The sequence below is a fragment of the Pelodiscus sinensis genome, chromosome 1 (assembly GCF_049634645.1).
Source record: "Pelodiscus sinensis isolate JC-2024 chromosome 1, ASM4963464v1, whole genome shotgun sequence".
In the NCBI taxonomy this organism is placed as follows: domain Eukaryota; kingdom Metazoa; phylum Chordata; order Testudines; family Trionychidae; genus Pelodiscus; species Pelodiscus sinensis.
The window spans coordinates 45,104,017-45,125,182 of NC_134711.1; the positions used below are offsets into that span (position 1 = coordinate 45,104,017).

At 42.1% G+C, this 21,166-nt stretch overlaps 1 protein-coding gene across 1 annotated transcript in view; it reads right to left on the minus strand.

The window, feature by feature from the left end:
* The window catches only part of CFTR (CF transmembrane conductance regulator), a 144,108-nt gene that overhangs the window by 75,479 nt on the left and 47,463 nt on the right, over nucleotides 1–21,166 (minus strand). The window contains exons 9-11 of the mRNA XM_075929158.1: nucleotides 20,769–20,861; nucleotides 19,635–19,811; nucleotides 12,688–12,879 (exon numbers count right to left, since the gene is read on the minus strand). Of these exons, the coding sequence (XP_075785273.1) occupies nucleotides 12,688–12,879; nucleotides 19,635–19,811; nucleotides 20,769–20,861 (462 nt within the window). The remainder of the gene's footprint in view (nucleotides 1–12,687; nucleotides 12,880–19,634; nucleotides 19,812–20,768; nucleotides 20,862–21,166) is intronic.

A 21,166-nucleotide genomic window follows, 5' to 3' on the forward strand; every position in this document is an offset into this window, starting at 1 on the left:
GTGGACGCTTCCTTTCGAAAGATGTTTTTCCGGAAGATCTCTTCCGGAAAAGCTTCTTCCGAAAGAAGCTTGCAGTCTAGATATAGCGTGGATGAGCTGACTTGGGCCCATGGGTTCAGGCAGTGAGATTAAAAATTGCAGTTTAGATCCCCTGGCTAGTGCTGAAACCTGAACTGTACTGGTGGGATGTGGGGAGGGGTCTTAAGTCTGGGATGTAGTCCAAGCTCAAACATCCACACTGGTATTTTTAGTCTTATATCCTAAGAACCCTGAGCCTGAGTTCATTGAGCTGGGCTCTGAGATTTTGTGCTATGGATTTTTATTGAAGTGTAGATATACCTGCAGGGTTCCCAAGCCCACACTTGAGCATCCACTCTGCATTGTGCACACAGGCTTACAGCTGCTAAACTTGGGTCTTATAGCTACTTCCAATCTGCACTACCTTCTGACTCAGGTCTGCATCTTGAGCTGTGTGCAAGCTGTAAAATGGCAGTGCTTGGACCAGAATCCTGGGGCTCCGACCCACCTGACCAGTAGAATCTAGGACCATAGTCCAAATGCTTGCTGACCCAAGTCAGACTCATTTGTGTGGGGACAGAGGGCAGGCTTGGGTTCAAACATGAATCAGAGCCTAAGCTTAGTGAGCACTGTAAACATACCCATTGAAATAACAGCAAAGCATCTATTGACTTAAATGGTGTCAGGATTTCATCCTATGTGTTTCTGCATAAAATACAGGCAGTCCCCGGGTTACGTACAAGATAGGGACTGTAGGTTTGTTCTTAAGTTGAATCTGTATGTAAGTCGGAACTGGCGTCCAGATTCAGCCGCTGCTGAAACTGACGGAGCTGGATAGAAAGCAGGAATTTAACCAGGCAGGAAGTTAAAATTGTTCAAAGCACAGATCATGTGCATGTCACTCATGCTGCCCCTCCTCATACCTGCACATAATGACATACAGGCAGGCATGCAGGGAGGTGAGGCAGCAGTTGGAGCCAAATGGTAATCACCAGTCGAACTTTCTGATTGGTCAGACCAAGGCCAGACAGGCCATGAGCCAATCAATCCAAAAAACTCCCCCCAACAAGCTACAAGCTGCTTAAAAAACCCATAAACCAAGTTCCTGCTTGTTTTATGTTGTATTGGTAATAATTTGGGGTCTGAGGCCTGCAGCTGCCTGGCTATATGATGAGCTCACTCCTGTACATGAGAAAAGGGAGGGAACGACTTAACTTCCCTTATAACAGAGAGCAGCCAGAATGAAGGGGAGAAGGACTATGGAAGTGATGGTACTGCATCTTGTACTGCTACCTGAGTTACTGCCGAAAGTAACTGCTTCAGAAAACCACATCAACAAGAGGGGAGATTGCTAGGGAGCTATAGAAGGCTGAGGCAAAAACCAGGAAACCTTGCTGCAGAAATTAGTGGTATGAGAGGCTGATTTAGGAAAGGGATCTGTGTGGCTGAGGATAACTTTTCACCACTGGTGCAGTACAAAGCTGCTCCAACACAGGGGAGGATCTTGTTTCGTAAGTGTGGGTGAAGAGAAACACTGACTCAAAGGACAAGAATATAACCAGTTCATAAAGTTTATCTCAAGGTTATGATAACCTGTGAAAGTTTGAGCATAAAAACACTTGCTCAGTAATAAAATAAATTGCAGAGCGCCACTTTGTAGTATTCCATGCTGATGTTATTTGGTTAAGTGCTTTTTCTATTCTAGTCAGTCTTTCCTACCCTCCTTCCTCATGTAAGGTATGAGCTTCTAAGTAGACTGTCTTGGATGCTGTCTTATCTTCTCTGTCACTTCTTGAATCAAACTTAATTTCCTTAGCCTGACTTTACTGCCTACACATTGAATATAGCCACTATTTCTTGCTTTAAAAATCTTTTGCTAAAGAAAAGTTCACGAGGGAATGGGTGAATTTTGCCAGCATTTACTTGAGTTTTCAGTGGACCTGAAACTCCTGCTAAATATAATGAATTCTTGTAAAATAAGACTCCTGTGTTTATATCAGCGGTTCTCAAACTTTTTGGGCTCCGGAGCCCTTTACATGCGTAAAAATGTATGCGGCGCCCCAACGGTCCACTGATTGTATGTGTTGTACCTATCGATGTTTCCAGTTTGTCAACCTTGCGGAGCCCCTGGAGATGTCTCGCAAAGCCCTGGGGCTCCACGGAGCACAGTTTGAGAAACACTGGTTTAGATCATGAATTTCCTAGGAAAAAGCAGCGAGGAGTCCTGTGGCACCTTATAGACTAATCTAAGTGTTGGAGCATAAGCTTTCGTGGGCAAAGACCCACTTCATCAGATGCATGTAGTGGAAATTTCCAGAGGCAGGTATAAATATACAGGCCAGAATCAGACTAGAGATGACGAGGAATCAGGGAGGATAAGGCTCACTTCTGGTAGTTGATCTGGAGGTGTGAATACCAAGAGAGAAGAAGCTGCTTTTGTAGCTAGCTAGCCATTCACAGTCTTTGTTTGATCCTGAGTTGATTGTGTCAAACCTGAAGATGAACTGTAGCTCAGCAGTTTCTCTTTGAAGTCTGGACTTGAAGTTTTTTTGCTGCAGGATGGCTGCCTTTAGATCTGCAATTGTGTGTCCAGGGAGATTGAAGTAGGGGAACACACCCACTGGGGATGTAGTACATCGCATTCTTGTGTATAGTGGGGACCTGCACCTTCAAATTTACAAAATCAAGTGAATAAAAAAAAATCGACCTTAATAAATTTGACCTCATCTTGTAGTGTAGACAAGGTCTTAGTCAAGACAAGGCCCAACTATTTGAGCCTTCACTAGAACTAGTGGTCTTCATCTGGCCACCTGCTTCATAGCTGGTTAGCTTGTGTGCTCTGAAAGGATCACAAGTAATTTTAAATCTCAAAAATAATTGCTAATCATTTGTTATTGTTCCACTAGTTAAAGGAAACCATCCTCCTGAACCCCCGTAGAAAGCTACTACTTACAGTTATACTCTTTTCACAGAAGAACTATTTCACACTAGTGTTGCCTTCGATGATATCCTACCCAAGGTGGAAAAGAAAATACTGAGGTAATTGGCCTGTCCTCAAGAGATGCTGGTGCAAGGGAAAGCATACTTCAGAGCCTACTCTTGCTTATTTTCCCTCAGCACTCCTGCCTCCTCCTGGGATTTGTCCCCGTACAACTGCCAGTAACTTAATGTCTAGCCCTGTTTAATGGTGTTGCTAAGTAAGTATATTCAATCAGAGTTCTTTAGAATAGTGTCCTTTTCTAGGGTTCTGAATTTTTATGGCCTTAGGGAAGTGCTCTCAGGGAAAAATAATAAAGAAAAGTAATTTTTTCATTGCTTTTCCATAACTTTAATTGAAAGCATTTCAAGTGTTTTGAAGTAGGAACTTATCTGATAGATGTGTACTTTTTGTCTATGACCTTCTAGAATGCAAACAGCAAATAAACCAGGGTTGCTGGTTGCTTCTTTTTTAAAAAATGAATACTCATTTGTTCTATCAAGGAACACTTTTGTGCAACAGGTACTACCAGACAGACATTCTTTTACTTCATAAGCGCTAATTCAGAATCTGACTAACAAAATGCTCCAGCCTCAAAATAAAGATTTCATGCTCTCCTATATAGTGAACATGTTATTCTTGAACAGGATAAAATATTGGAAAGCTATGTGAACTATTTGCTTGCATTTTCCATCTATGCATTATTACTTTAGAGATAAAGTTACCTCATACATTTCCAGTAATTCCTCAAATGGTTGTGATAAATTCTTAGAAAACAGGTTACATGCCAGTCAAATGAGATATGAAGAATAAATGTAATACTGTCTTTTTCTTAAAATGTTCACGCAGAGAGATATTTTTCCTTAATTTTTTCTCTCTCCTAATAATTGGGGTTAGTATTTTAATTTGTTTCCAAAATAAGGCAAAATAATGCAAAAGCAATTTCATTTATTATATGAAAAATCAAAACTATGTGCTGAACGTCTTGGCTGCGTCTAGACTGGCATGATTTTGCGGAAATACTTTTAACAGAAAAGTTTTTCCGTTAAAAGTATTTCCGCAAAAGAGGGCCGAGATTGGCACGGATGCTTTTGCGCAAAAAGTGCTTTTGCACAAAAGCATCCATGGCCAGTCTAGACGCGATTTTGCGCAAGAAAGCCCAGATCGCTATTTTAGCCATCGGGGTTTTTTTGTGCAAAACAGTTCTTCCCTGTCTACACTGACCCTCTTGCGCAAGTATTCTTGCACAAGAGAGCTTTTTCCCGAGCGGGAGCGTGAAAGTATTTGTGCAAGAAGCACTGATTTTGTTCATTACAAAGTCACTGCTCTTGCGCAAATTCAAGCGGCCAGTGTAGACAGCTGGCAAGTTTTTGCCAAAATCTTTTGCACAAAATCTTGGCAGTCTAGACACACCCTTGTGTTCCCTCTGAAGTTATTAAGTAACATGCTGGTGCCAAGGGCCAAATTCTAAATTTACAGTAGTATTTTATTTACTTAAACAGAATGATCCGAGACGTAAATTATTGCATGTTTGGGGAAGGGGGAAGGAGAGAAAAGGGTTTCTATTTAGCAGTGACTTCACTCTCATTCTAGAACAAGCTGATACAGATCTGAAATATGTACTTCATAATGCAGCTTCATTTGAGGTCTGGATGTGATGGACATAAGAGAGAATTTATTCCACATCTAAATTGCTTTTTGGATCTGGAACAAATTTCATTGTTCTAGCCCCCTGGATCAAATACAAGAAACAACCTTTTCCTCTCTAAGCATGTTGTGTCAATGAGAACATGAATTTGGGGTACAACCTCATTTAACTCTAATTGAGGGCTAGCTTTGGGTCTTTTCTGCATGGCTAATTAGTATATAGCATAATGGTTGGCCGCACAGTAGCTCACTGTGTTGACACCACTACAGTGCTTTGAAAGTTTAGGTGTGTGGCTTAGCATACTGATGCTTCAACATACAGTATGCTAAGCTGCAATCCAGGACTTTCACTGCGCTTTAACAGTGTCCACACAGTGAGACAGTGCATGTCCAGCTGATGTGCTGTAGAGTCACACCCTACCTTGATGTATGCTACCTTCCCATACAGACAAGCCTTCAGACTGGCCCTTCTGCAGAATTGCAGTGAGGATATGAGTTTTCCCCTCGCTTCCACTTCCAACCCATTTTGACAGACAGTGTTAAAACCAGACATAATTGCGGCCCCTTCACTCAGCAGGTAGAGTATTTTGTAGTTCATAAAGGAATATGACAAGCACAGGAACTTCCTAGTGATCCACACCATCCTCCATCAAATGCAAGAGAATGCCTTAAGTACATAAATGTGTGCCCCTAAAAGATTTACACAAGGGTGTTGCTAGGGAATTAACATTTGGTTTTCATCATGACGCCTAATCATCTTCACTGATTAGGCCTCAACTGTAGTATTATGTCCAATTCTGGACACCCTATTTCAGAAAAGATGTGGAGAAATTGGAGACGGTCCAGAAAAGAGCAACAAAAATGATTAAAGGTCTAGAGAACATGACCTATGAGGGAAGACGGAAAGAACTCGGTTAGATTAGTTTGGAAAAGAGAAGACTGAGAGGGTACATCATAGGAGCTTTCAAATACCTAAGGGGGTGTTACAAGGGGGAGGGAGAAAAAATATTCTCCTTAACTTTTCGTGAGAAAATAAGAAGCAAGGAATACATACATCAGGGAAGTTTTGGAATCTTAATCATTGGAAAATTGTAAGAGCAGGTTAGGCAAACACATTTCAGGAACGGTCTAGATGGTGTTTGGTCCTGCTGTGAGGGCAGGGGACTGGACTTGATGACCTCTTGAGGTCCCTTCCAGTTCTAGTGTTCTCTGATCCTATGTTTAATCTTCTCTAATGTGATTCCTCAAACTATCTGTAGCAGATAGAAAGACTGAAGAGATGAAGGATAATAATAAGACACTGTATGAGTGAAGGCTGGGTTCTTGATGGATTTCTCCCTGGTCATACTATAATGCTAGCTTTTTCAGAGTCCACATGGTACTTGGAGATATCTGTTCAATCTTTTTTACTCTCAAGGTAGTGTTTTGAACCACTGACAGGAATTATTTAATAATACTTATGATAGCTGGCGGTGCACCTCATTGGCACTAGCCCCAGAGACTTACAGATCTAAAAGATTCAGCCGATGGTATCCATGATTGGGATAGAGCAGTCAATTGTCATGAGACTGATCAGCACTGTTAACAGTCCCATCATTCTAGGGATTTCCTGTATTATAGTAGGGGATGAACAGCATGGCCCTTATTGCAATAACAGCATTTGGAATGGCTGCAATCGAACTAGAACCTGCAAAGGCTGGTCACAGGGACTCCACAATTGCTTTGCCTGGTGGATCTGTGTGGTAGACAATAGCTTAAAGGCTCAACACATTCTGCAGTCTGTGGCAGAAGGCCTAGCATGGAAAAAAGCCAGTGCCTCTTATTAAGGCCTTCTGAAGAAATTTCCTGACAAACTGTTCATCAAAACTCAGGCTGTTCTTTGAGTATCACTGGCACACACAGTAAGGCCTTAAACCTATTAAAATTACTTTATCCTTTAATCGTACTCTGTAGAGAGACATAGTACAGTAACCTTCTCTTATCTTAAAACAGACCATCTATTCTTTTCTTGCTTGAATGTATCTAAAAGAAAATAACTTTTACTGCATGACCAAGACAGACTTTGCTAAGCTAATTTAAATATCTGATGTTTTGATCTGCATATTAAAGACAACAGCCCTGTCTTGTGACAAGGTTGTGTGAGTGAGAAGAGCTTTGAAGCTGGATGAAATAAATATAGACAAACTCTACTGCAAAATATTTTTTGTGTTTCACTGTGTGATTTAAAAAAAAAACCCATCTGGAATCACAATCTGAAAGCAGCAAAATATATACACTGTACATGGAGCCTACCTCATTGTCTCAGATATGGACTAGATGTTACATAGGAGCATGATCCTGTAGTAGTTTGCATGCACAGAGTTAGAGTGTGAAAAAAAGACCTCAGTACACTGGATACTGAGCATTTGTTACTTCTGTTTTCCATACAGACATTTTGGTAATTAGCTCTATTCTGAAAAACAAGCAATTTTTAAAAGTGATAGTTTGTCTTTTAAAATTAAAGAAGATAGAAACTTAGATAAGAAGCATCAGACCGTACCATAAATGTTTTTATAAAAGGCTTACTCTATTGGATGAGACAGTTTCCTATGCAGCTGGGGAAACTACTTAATATAGTTTTTCAAACTCATATGATTTATCACATTTTCCCTATTTGCTTCTCTGCAACTATGAATGCAAACACATTTGTATGAATGTTGCAGGGTGGTTATTCTAAGTCTGAATGCAAGGATGTCACGTGTTAAGGGCTTGATCCAGTGCCCAATGAAGTCAATAGGAAGCTAAAAAGACTTGTCCTAAAAGTAATTTGCCTTTTATACCAAAAGTGCTTTACCACTGCTAACAAAATCTGTCATTTAGCCAAGGAACAGAAACATTTCTATCTCAAATAAAAAATTAGACTAAGCTACAGTTCAAGTCAGTATGTTGTGAGTAGCCAATTTTCCTCCTCCTCAGGAGTTAGTGTTACATTGCTACCAACCTCATCATTTCTGAGAGGACAAAAACCATGAAGAACACTTGTCTCTAGATATGCTATTCCTCCCTACATTATTCTTCACTGAACAACAGTGCAGGCCACATCCCCAGGTTTCAAAAGGGCTCCCTAACCCATGTTTGTCTGCTTTGCCTAAGTCACAGTGTGCAAAGAAACTGCATTTTCTGAGCAACAGATCACCAGGGTGTAGCACTAGAAAAAGGACTGGGTTGTGATGACAAAGCCACACCACTGGTGCCCATGTTAGGGCTGTCTGCCTGTGGTCTAAACAGGTGCAAATGATGACTTCTTTCTCCTTCTTTGCTTTGATAATTATTACTCCATTTGTAATTTCATTTACAGGTCATTCGTTTCCTTGGTTCATTGTGTGCACTAAACACAACAACCTTGGCGCAAGAAGCTGTTATGGGCTTGTGCACATGCAACTGCCTGCAATTACTAGTTTTGCCTGTGCAATAACTGTAGTGAATGTCAACGGGTGACAAAACACTAGCACAGGGTTCACAAATGCTTACACTACTAGAGCTGAAATTTCTTCCCCTTAGGGAGAAAAAAAATCTTTTAGTTTTCATTGAAATCTTGCATAGGAATTTTGAGTTTCCTGCTGAAAAGTGGAGTTATAGCGTCTCACAGGAGATAATAAAGATACAAGGATCAAACTATTCACTATGGGCTTGTACCTCCGCTGAAAAGCAACTCCCATAATACAACAAAGAGTCTCCCCTTTTTGGTTTAGGGAAACTACACAACTTGGACTCTGTGACTGTGGAGCTCTGTGGGAAATGCAGTCCACTTGAGGATCCTGGCCCATAGTGATGAATGGGAAAACGAAGAGCAAACTGCAATTCCCATTGTTGGCCACAATCTTTTGGGTTTGAGAAGAAACAGACAAAAATAAGTAGTTTTCCATTGAAAGCAGATACTTTTTGTCCCCCTTTCCTCCCAAAAAAGTCATCTAGCCTAAAACTTACTTGTCTGTCAAAGAATATTTTGATGGAAATTTTTCAACCAGGCCTTCACACAAACCTTTGTGTGACTGTGACAAGAGAACACTAAACTGAAGTTTGGACTCACTCCATTAAACTATATAGCACCCTAACTTTCCTGGCAGTGATGTCTCAAGGAAGACCAAACTCAAATGGCCAAAAAGCAAGGTTTAAAATATCCTAAAATTCTCTATCCCTGATGGTTTAGTTTCACTTACTCCCTGCTAGTAACACCCTTAGCAGCTGAACTTAGGATCCCATGACTTTAATCATAATCACATCTTTGGTACTGAAATATCACCAATTCAGCTAGAATAAAAATAACATGTGACCCAATGACATAGTGATAATAACAAACACACATGGTTAAATTTGTCTGCATAATGAGTTACCTGAGCAATTGCAAATAACTTACAAAACAAAACTCAAAGTCTGTTTGCCAGTGATTTGTGAGAGTCATTGGCTAAACCAATTACAATAAATAGTTAATTTAGCAGCAGTCATTTGAGTGGGCGGGACAGAGGTCTTTCAAGGCATCTTCCCTCTTTTCTCTCCTGGCTTTTTGCCTGGAAGAAATCGCTGCTCCACTAATTCCCATCTGCCTTTGATATGCTAGAAACAATAACTTAATTGTGATTCTTGTGACATGACAATGGGGCTCATGGCAGCAGTGTGTGAGAGAAAAGAGTGCCTGCATGACAGGGTGTGAACCTCCCATCCACTGACTAGAGAAGAGTTCATGCTTGCTCATCAAACAATGCAGCTACCACAAGTTTCCACCCTTTATGCAGAGGCTGCCTTGAGTGAAGCCATGTGGGGAGAGCAGTTGACTCAACTGTGGGGAACTGTCCTATCCAGAGGTGTAAAAAGAGGAGTCAGTGATGCATTACCGTAGGACAGTGGTCTCCAACCTTTTTACGTCCAAGATCACTTTTTAAATGTCAGAGCAAGCCAAGATCTACCGCCCCATCCTTCCCCCAAAACCCCATCCCCTTCTTGAAGCCCTACCCTCTGTTCTCCTCCTCGCCAACACTTGCTGTCCCTGGCCCTTATACACTCAGGGTATGGCTACACTGCCGCTTTTTTTTCCTGATTCTATCTAGACTGGGCCAAATGTCAGAAAAACCCCTTCTTTCAGAAGCCCCCTTATTCCTCATGGAACGAGGAATACAGGGGTTACCAAAAGAGCATGTTTGCTGTTCTGCTAAAAAAAGCGGAAGAACAAATGCATCCCTGGACACAAGAGTTTTTTCCGGGATACTTCTGGAATCCCAGAAAAACTCCTACAGTCTAGCCAGACCCTCACTGGGTTGAGACAGGAGGTGCGAGCTCTGGGCTGGGAATGAGGGATTTGAGTGTGGGAAGGGGTGAGAGGTGCAAGGTCTGGGAGGGAATTTGGATGGAGGAGGAGGTGGAGAAGGGGATGTTGGCTCAGAGAGGGCTCCAGGGTGGGGAGTGTTGGGGTTGGGGTACTGAGCAAGCCACATGCTTGTGGATGTGAGGGTGCAGGAGTTTGGATTGGAGTATGTGAAGGGCTCAGGGCAGGGAGTTTGGGAGTAAGATGGGTAGTGTGTGGATGGTGCAGATTAGCAGGTGTGTGGATGGTTCAGGAGTGTTGGGGCAGAAGACTGAGGATGTGGGGGTGCAGGAGTTTGGGGATGAGAGGCTCAGGATAGGGGGTTCCAGTGTACGATAGGCTCAGATCTTGGTTCCGGGGAGGAGGTACAGGAATGTTATTATGCTGTGGCCAGATGGGGGCTTGGCCCCAACTGGGGGTTTGTTGGCCAGGCTTCATTTTTAAATAAAATATTATGTGAATCACAAAAAGTTTCAACATTGCCTTTATTTATGAAAAGAGTGGGGAACCTGTTTTGAGTCAGGGGTCACTGACCCACAGAAAAGTCAGTTGGGGCCACACAAGTAAGATGCAAAAAAATAATTCTTCCAATCCCCTCCTCCTCACTAATGTGGTCCCAACTGTAGTGGTAGGAGCAGAGAACATGGTACTGGGGAAGGTGCTAGTGAGTGCTAGGGCAGGGGACAGGGTGCCAGTGGGGAGTAGGGGACAGGGTGTCAGTGGGCTCTGCGGCAGGGGGCAGGGGACAGGGTGGCAGTGGGTTCTGTGGCAGGGGACAGGGTGCCAGTGGAGACAAGGGTCAGGGTGCCAGTGGGGACAGGGTGCCAGTGGGTTCTGCTGCAGGGGACAGGGAGACCCCAGCACACACCTCCTCTGGGGACTGCTCCCCCCCCCCCAGAGGAGGGAAGTCCGGTCACGCGCTTCTTATCGGGACTTCTAACCCCTCACCCACACGGAGGAGGGAAGCCCCAGCACACACCTCTTCTGGGAATTCCTTCCCCCTTCCCCCTGTAGAGGAGGGAAACCCTGGTGCGTGCCTCTTCACGGGACTTCTAACCTCCCCACCCCCCCACGCGGAGAAGGGAAGCCCCTACGCGCTTCTTCTGGGGACTCCTAACTCCACCCACACAGAGAGTCCCCGGCACGCCACAGACCTGCTTTGTGGTACGGCTCTGGCTGTTTGGCTCACAGCTGCTGGACTTTCGTCCACCCCGCAGGAAGCCAGCACTACCTCCCCCATTGCTGGAGGTAGATAGTGGGGCTTCTTCAGGGTGGTGGGAAATGGGGGTGGGTTCTGAACGCCTCACGATAGACTGGTCGGGGCTTCCCGATTGACCAGTTTATCATAATCAATGGGTTGGTGACCACGGATCTAGGAGGTAATTCCTCTTCTTGAGCAAAGGGACACTCTGGCTATAAGAAGCCCTTGCTGAGATTTCTGAAATGACCATGGATACAAGCTATCTTAGGGTATGTCTACACTACCACCCTAGTTCAAACTAGGGTGGTAATGTAGGCAACCGGAGTTGCAATTGAAGCCCGGGATTTTAATTTCCCAGGCTTCATTTACATAAAGCCAGGCGCCACCATTTTTAAATGTCCGCTATTGCGGACTCCGTGCTGCGCAGCTACACGCGGCAGGGACTAGGTAGTTTGGACTAGGCTTCCTAGTCCGAACTACCGTTACTCCTCGTGAAATGTGAAATGAGGAGTAACGGTAGTTCGGACTAGGAAGCCTAGTCCGAACTACCTAGTCCGTGCCGCATGTAGCCGCGCGGCACGGAGTCCGCACTAGCGGACATTTAAAAATGGCGGCGCCCGGCTTTATGCAAATGAAGCCCGGGAAATTCGAACTAGGGGGGTAGTATAGACATACCCTTAGGGTGCATCTACATTGCACCCGTAGCTCAAAATAAGATATGTAATTTGAGCTATGCATATTGCTTAGCTTATTTCAAATATATTTAGAAATAGCTTATTTCAAAATTTGGCACTGTCTACACAGCACCAAATTTCGAAATACAGGGTTATTCTGAAACATCCATTAATTCTCATGGAACGAGGTTTAAAGGGACATTGGAATAGCATGCACGTTATTTCAAAAGATATTTCGAAATAACAGGTGTGCTGTCAAGATGCGGAATATGCTATTTCAGGATACCGGAAGTATCTCAAAATAGCACTGCAGTGTATCATAGAATCATAGAAGTCTTGAGAAGACATCGAGTCCAGACTCTTGCCCTCATGGCAGGACCAAGCACTGACTAGACCATCCCTGACAGATGTCTATCTAACCTGCTCTTAAATATCTCCAGAGATGGAGATTCCTCAACCTCCGTAGGCAATTTATTACCATGTTTAACCATGCTGACACTTAGGAAGTTTTTCCTAATTCCAACCTAAACCTCCTTTGGTGCAGTTTAAGCCCATTGCTTCTTGTCCTATCCTCAGAGGCCAAGGAGAACAATTTTTCCCCCTCCTCATTGTGAGACCCTTTTAGATACTTGAAAACCACTATCATGTCCCCTCTCAGTCTTCTCCTTTCCAAACTAAACAAGCCCAATTCTTTCAGTCTTCCCTCACCGCTCATGTTCTCTAGATGTACCCTCAGTTAAATCCCATACCCTGTATAATTGGGCCCCTCACCTGGCTTAATCATGTGACCTATCACAATGTGTCAAAAGAAAATTTGTATTTTAAGACTGACCTCTTCTAGCTGACAGGCCTTGACGACACTCTTATATCTGTATTCATCATAGGATACACCAAAGATAATGTTTTCTTTGATTGTTCCAGGCATGATCCAGGAGACTTGTGGGGAAAAGGAAATCCTTCCACTGTGCTTGATTTTGCCATCTGAAGGCTCCAATTCTCCCATTATCATCATTAAAAGAGAAGTCTGAAAATAATTAAGAGTTAATGTATCAGAACATATCTATACAATTGTAACAGATGTTCAGCACATACAAGTCATCTTCATAAATAGAGAGTACTGTATTAATCTTGCACAGAGGGTCCATATGAGCACCTGTACAACACCAAACCTACTTAGTGAAGGCTTCAGTGGTGCACAGTGCCTCCATAAAGTCTTCTAAAATGGGATAACTTCATTATCAGGAAATTAAGATCATAGTATATAATGTCTTATAGCAGCTGGGAACTCAACATTCTGATTAGCTGACAAAAAACTGTCATATAAGAGCAATTTTAAAAAAAATTACTTTACAAGTGAGACATACATTTGGGCTTGCCCAGCAGTTTGCATGAGCATTTGTGACAACTCCTTGAAGTCTTGCTTAGTTCCACATCCTGTGTTGTTGGGTCCCTCACCTGACTTGAGTCATGTGATGGTTGCACAGGCACATTTTAGATTCACGCCTGCAGTGATTTAAATACAATGAATGTGTGTGTATCTGTGTGAGAGTGGGAGGAAGTTAGTATTCAGTTTTAACAGCACCCTTAAAATATATTTATTTTTCTCTATCCGATAAATATAGTGCAAAATATGTTACTTTTTGTTAGTGGTTGCCATCATATGTGGGCTCAGAAATCTTTCTACCTGTGTAGCCTTGAAAAGTGTAACTTCTTTGTCCATGTTTAATTATTTACATAAACAATTCAGCTTGATCTGATTTTTCCACTATAACTGTTAACTCAGCCACATGAAGTCATGACATAAATATGACTAGTGTTTTGTATTTCTCTTCATAAAAAGAATTGGTTGTAATTTCAATACTGACATGTTATAATTCTAAGTTAATCAGTAGCTAGTAGTAACCTTGCCACACAGTGTTGGCTACCTGATCAAAGAACAGAATTGAGAAATACAAGGAAATATATATTGCAAGAGGCACTCTAATGGCATTCTTATCGCTAATAAATAATCAGCAGTGTTGGGATTTGGCAGCCAAAAACTCCATAAATCTTCTTAAGTCACAATTTTATGGTGTGAAGTTCAGAGGAAGTTTGACTGATAGTAAAATATTCATGGAGAATCTTGTGTGGTATATCATTCCCCTGTCCCAAAGGCTCTATTCTCCAAAATGCCTGTTTCACCAGGTTAATCACAAGGTTCAATATTTCATAGGATTAACCATTTCACACATTGAGCAACTATCTGTTTGCTCTATCCTGGGTCTCTAATATAACTTGCAATTTGCTTAAACTAAGATATCGGCCAGTAAAAACTCCAAAAAAGTTGATGTCACATTTCTGGCAATTTCCAAGTCCAGAAAAATGCCTTTTGCAGATACCAATCAGAGACAACAATAACTGTGTTCAGTTTCTGAGAGTGTTGGTTATACCTGGATGAGACAGTAATAACTTTAACCAAAGAAGGACAATAAAGGTTAAATGTCTAGCTGGGGGGGAGGAGGGAGGTGAAGGGGAGGGAAGCTTTTCTTTTCCTAAATTCTTACATATTAGATTATTGTTTTAAATAATTTAAGGAAATTGGTAATTATCTACTTGAACAATTTGCCAAGGGTTGTGGCAGATTTTTAATTAATAATAATTTTAAAATGAAGATGAAACTTTTTTCTAAAAGATATTTTCTAGTTCAAACTGGGATTATTTCAGAAAAGTTCTATGGCGTTCTTAGGCAAGTGGGGGGAGGGAGGAAGGGAGGATTAACAGAATTGCCAGGCCCCTGGGCAAGATGAGGGGATGATGGCTCTGCACTCCCAGAAGGGGCTAGGCCTCGGCCACAAGGGGCACAGCTGGGGCAGCCAGCCCTCGGTGCCACCAGTGCATGCTATGCCAACCTTCCCCCCAGCAGCAATTTAAAGGGCCACCAGCTCCAGCAGCCACCACTCCTGTGGTAGTAGCAGCCAGGAGTATCAGGCCTCTTTGAAGTACTGGTCCCCAGGGCATTTTCCCCCTTTGCCTCCTCAGCCCAAGGGCTTGTATGGAGGAGGTCCTCACAGTGGTCCCTTGTGGCCTCCAAATTTTTGCAACCATATTTTACTTAAATGGTTAGTTTAAGGTTATAAGTAATGGCTTGAGGGGGATAATCACATTAGGCTAAAGGAATGACAGGTGAAAACTGTTCTTCTGTTGAAATGGTTCTTCTGATGAAAATGCTGTCCCCAGCTTCATATACAGTCAAAAACGCCAGCAATACGTTTTGCATACTTGCATCTTATTATGCCCATTCTACAGTGCAATTCCCACTGGTATCAATATTTAAAAATAATGCTTGAGATCCTGGTCTGATTGAAGCTGATGGGACTTTTTCCATGGACTTCAATGAACCAAGGATTTTACCTAGTGAATATAATCACAGAAAATCATGATTGGACCAAAACAATTATCTATTCAAAATAAAAAAATAAGAAGTTGTTAAATGAATAACCAGTTGTGGTCTGTGTTGTCAAAGCTTTCTCCACAAGGAATCTCACTGATATTAATGGGACCACTGGTAAAGTGAATTGTTAATCAATATAAATCCGGGTATCACAATCCAGCACATTATTTGTGATCAATAGTTTGATCAGCTGTATTTCTGTCAGTCAAGACTGGAATACCTCAGTAACTGCTTTTATGATTTCATGTTAGCCAGCATGGTGAGACAGAAGTTATTTTTGTAGCTATTTAGTATATCTTATGAGTCACAACTGACAGCATTAGGATAGGTTTGCCCTGTTTCTCAGCAATGTGACCTGAATTTGGCATTCACAGTTATGATCAATGAAAGTATGGTTACAGTGGCATAATCTGGCTGAGTTACACATCACCACAAGTTAACTGGGTTTTTGAAACAGAATCATACACTTGTCAAAAGTTAACTTTGATATTGAAGAGCTTAATGATTAAAATCAGTTACAATGACTGAGTAATGATCATCATATGAAGATCTTGATAGAAAAAGCCTGGGAGATTTGTGTTTACAAAAGGGGCCAACCTTTAGAAATAAAGCCTCAGATCAAGAATTGAAATCTTTGCTAGTGGCCAGTGACCAGCAAACAGGAATACTGATACTGAAGAAGCTGCAATAATGGTTAGAGTACAGAGGGCTGCCAATTAGCCACAAATTGATTCTGAGAAACAACATGCCCTTTTTGCTTTTCCAGCAGATGAATGCCTGCAGAGTTGGGAAAAAAAAAGACTCATAAGAGGAATATGGAGCAGCTGGTTGCTCAGGACAGGGTGCACCAAATGCTTAAGTGGGCCCACTAGCTTCAGCTCCAAGTAGTAGCAGAGCAGAGAAAGTCATCACCTCCAGGAATTCAACTTTTCACCCACAAAAAAAAGAGAACTGGGAAAGTACGTGTCCTCTTTACAAAGATACTGATGATAGAGAGGACTTTTCTACCTTTGAATGCCTATGCACTGTGCCCCAGAGGACCAGTGAATGTCCATCCTGCTGACCAGATTGACTAGAAAAAGGCAAGAAAGTATTTAATGAATTGGATGAACAAGAAGCCTTAGAGCACATGCTGTTTAAAGATTGTGTTAAGCTGATTCAAGACACGCCTGAATCTTACATATGTAAGTTTACAATGCTTAAAATGTCTAATAATTGTATTTTTGTGGGATGTGCTCATAAGCTAATGGGTTTTGTTTAAAAATGGGTTACAGAAAGATATATGCTATCACTAAGATTGATCCTTACTCCATACCCAGAATAGAGGGTCTGTTGGATTCATTAGTGGAAGGGGTACTGACTAATATCCTTACGTACTGATGCAGAGAGGAAGATGTGTTTTGATATAGTGCAGTCTGGCTTATATGAGTTTAAATGTTTACACTTTGGAATGCAGATTTCAGGAACTACACTCACAAGGCCCATAAATGAGGCCCCACTGGGACTAGAATCTTTTGCAAAGCTCTATGTAGATGATCTAACCATCCAGGGCCAGCCCATAACAATTTGGCACCTGAGGTAGGGAGCTCAAATGATGCCCCCGTGCCCTCTTGCTTGGGTCAAAACTTTGAAAGGTCTCAATTCTGCCTTCTTTCTGTTTGACTCTACCACCATCTCTGCATCGAGAGCAGAGAGAATACATATGCACCAGTAGCAGACACAATTTTCTACACTCTGGGTCTACTGGTATCCCCCCACAGTCTGGAACCTGAGGCGGGTGCCTCAGTTTGCCTCATGGTAAGGCCAGCCCTGTAACCATCTTCAGCAATTTGTGGCCAGATCACATCAATCACATAGGAACTGTACTGCATATACTCAGGACAGTCAACCTAAACGTTATGTTTTTTAAGTGCAGAATGGAAGTTACTAAGGTAACTTATCTAAGGCATAAAATAGGCAATGGACAGATTCACCCCAAACCTTTAAAGGTGGAGGTCAATAGAACCTGGATTACCCCTCAGATTAAAAATCAGGTCCAGTCCTTCATTGGTCTAGACAACTACTACAGGAGGTTTGTAAAATGATTCAGTGACATTCCATCACAGACCTCACAAAGAAGGAGAACACAGATTAGGTGGTGTGGAAAGAGGCCTCTGACTAGAGCTTCCAAAGTATAAAGAGTGCCTTAGCCAAAGAACCTATTTTAGCTAGCTCTGTTTTCAGGAAACCATAAGAATGTAAGAACGGCCATACTGGGTTAGACCAAAGGTCCATCTAGCCCAGTATCCTGTCTACCAACAGTGGCCAATACTAGATGCCCCAGAGGGAGTGAATAGAACAGGGAATCTTCAAGCAATCCCTCTCCCATCACCCATTCCCAGCTTCCAACAGAAGCTAGGGACACCATTCCTACCCATCCTGGCTAATAGCCATTGATGGACCTAACCTCCATGAATTTATCTAGTTCTTTTTTGAATCCTGTTAAAGTCCTGGTCTTGATAACCTCCTCTGGCAAGGCATTCCACAGGCCGACCATGCACTGTGCGAAGAAAAACTTCCTTTCGTTGTTTTGTTTATCTACCTATTTTCATTTGGTGAGCCCTAGTTCTTATGTTATGGGAACAAGTATATAGCTTTTTCTTATTCACTTTTTTCCATGCAAGTCATGATTTTATAGACCTCTATCATATCCCCCCTTAGTCTCCTCTTTTCTAAGCTGAAAAGTTCTAAAATGGCACACACTGAATATGATGTTGGGATTGAACTAAAACCTATGGAGTAAATTCTAAAAACTCTTTGCATCTACAAGCCTCACTAACTCTTCTATGATTCTGAATTCAGAACTACATTCAAATCTAAACGTATGTTGATTATTTAACTAATACTCTCACTTTTATTTAATTTTTAGTTTAGCTAATAAGAATTAGCTGTAAGCATGTATTTGGAATGAGATCTGAAATATTCATTCACCCACGAGGTATTGTAGCCAATCCTATGGAATCAATAGAACTTTATTTGACTTGGGTGCCTGGGTGAAAGTCTAAGGCTGGGTTGCTTTAAGAGGATTGTATTGTTGGTTTCTGGGTAACCAGTAAGATATCACAGAGGCTGTTTTGTGTTGGTTTGGTAAATCTAAGTATTAGAATAAGCACCAGCTTTGGGAAGTGGTTGCCCCATTCATTGCAATTCATCCTAATTGAGTAACCTCAGCTGGCTTCCCTGGAGCCTCAGTCACAGTGGTGAGATGAAAAAGGGTTATGTCAAAATGGTCTTGAGGCCAAAGCCAGAGATGAGACAGCAGCTTCTAGGAGCGTCCCTGGCACGCCATCAAACGGGAGCTGCTTGAGATAAACACCCTTCACCCCAACCCCAACCCAGAGCCCGCTCCACCACCATTACTCACACCCAGACCCTGCACTCTAACCCCATGCCTCAGGACTAAGCCCACTCCAGCAACCTAACACCTGCCCAGACCCAACCCTCCCACCTTTACCTCCTGCTCTGAGACCTCTCTTGCACTCCAAACCCCTTGGCCTCACCCCTGAGCACCCTCCTGTGCCCCGAACTCCTCATCCCTGACCCTACCCCTAAATCTGAAGCCCCAGTTGGAGCCCTCACCCCCATTCACACCCAAACCATCTGCTCCATTCTTGAGTTCCCTCCTGCACTCATTTCTGACCCCACTCCAGTGTCCAGGGGAAGCTCCTTGTTTTAAATTAGGAAAAAAGACTTGCATACAGGGGCCTCACAAAAATCTAATAGTTCCAAGGCCATAGAAAAGTTAACTGGCCCTGTATATTGCCCTATGCTAAAAATACAATACAGGCAGTCCCCGGGTTACATGGATCCGACTTACATCGGATCCCTACTTACAAACGGGGTGAGGCAACCCCGCACTAGCTGCTTCCCCCCAGCAGACCAGGGAGATGCGAAGCTAGCGCTCCCCCCCCAGCAGACTAGGGAGACGCGGAGCGGCTTTTCTCAGCAGACACCTCAGCTTGAGAATAAAGGACTGAGGGAAGTGAGGTGTGGGAGAATAAAACTGAGCTCTGGAGAAATGTTTGGCTAGAGTTTCCCCTACAATATGTACCAGTTCTGACTTACATACAAATTCAACTTAAGAACAAACCTACAGTCCCTATCTTGTACGTAACCCGGGGACTGCCTGTAGAAGTCCATTGACCATTACATTCATACTCAAGGCTTTGGACATAGTTTAGGAAGTGAACACGGCATGGGAAGAAGATTCGGGGACAATGCAGTTAATTAATTCCATGTTATAGTTAAAACAACAATTTAGCAAAACAGAAGTATTTAATATTTTATCTGTGAGGTAGAAATTGAAATACCTTGCCTGCTCCAGTAGATCCAGAAACAGTTAACAGCTCTCCTTTCTCTATTTTAAAGTTGATATCTTTAAGAACAGGAGTGGCATGAAGTGGAAAGTTACTAAATAAAAGATTATTATCATTGCTGGAAACTTTTCTGCTCTTCTGCTTTGCTTTTACAAATATCTCCCCAATTCCCTGCAAAAAACATTAAATAGGCAATAAATAGAAGAAAGACATGTGCAGATATGCTGTGGTTTTTATACATGGTGGCTGTGTCTACACTGGCACTCTTTTCTGTAAAAGGGATGCTAATGACACACTTCGGAATTGCAAATGCCGCGGGGAATTTCAAGTAGGAATAAGGGATCTTCCGGAAAAGGGCTTATTTTCCGCAAGATCCCATCTAGACTGGCACTTTTCTCTGGCAAAACCCCGAGCCAGAAAAAAGTGGCAGCCATGTTCATGCAAATGCCGCGGGGGATATTTAAATCCCCCACGGCATTTGCAATTCTGAAGTGTCTCATTAGCATCCCTTTAACGGAAAAGGGTGCCAGTGTAGACACAGCCGGTATGTACTGTAAGAAAAGTATGCACTTTAACATTTTTTAATATCTACATGAATTCATTGTTACATTTTTAAAATAAGATTAATTGTAAAGATTATTTAATAAGTTAAACTTGGCTTTCTGCTAAAGTTGGGGGGATATGTGCAAGCACTTTTAACTTTGCTGTTTTTCCAGCATCAATACAGGTTTAGGGATGTCAATTGTGTGTCAATTGTGAATTACAAGTGAGATGCTTCTAAAATGCAAACAAAATGCTTCCCAAGATAGAAAATTTGGAGGGTAATTTGACATGTTTAAATGTGATTTTTTTTTCCCCAAAAATAATGAACTTTCTCACTCATCACATGCTCCAGAAAGCAATCGTCCCTAACTAGTGTGAACAGCCAATAGAAAGAACAAGTTTTCCGTAAGGGATTGGTCTAGCAGCCAATCCTAAACTAGGGCAGAGTCCATGGTCTTACCAAAAATGATCCAGAAAAAGGTGATGATTCTTTTTTGCTTTGTTTAGTTCTATGTAATTAACAGGAAAAGAATCTGAATTAAGATTACTAGAAATATTTTTATTTTGTTTGGTTTAAGTTCTAACCTCATCCCAGAAGGCTGTTACTTTGTCCAGCTCAACCCCAGTTGTTGTTAAATTATACTCCAGAGTTTTATATTCTTCTTTTTGCAAGAAATCCTGTAAATATAATGACAATAGGATTATAGCAAAGGATATTAGCCTACAGCATCACATACAAACACATAACACACAGCATAGTTTAAAAGTGTGATCATATTAACTTCAGCAGCATTAGCAGTATTTAGACTTCTATATTTTTCTGTTCTAGTGCAAGGGAGATGGTTTTGTGTGAAATGTTTCCATATCTGTTGAAAGCACAAGTAAATTGTTTGTGAGCAGACCTGCTGATGGGAGAGGGGGAGGGGCAAAGGGGGCAGTTGCCATGGGCCCAGAGATTCAAAAGGGCCTAGGGCATGGCTACC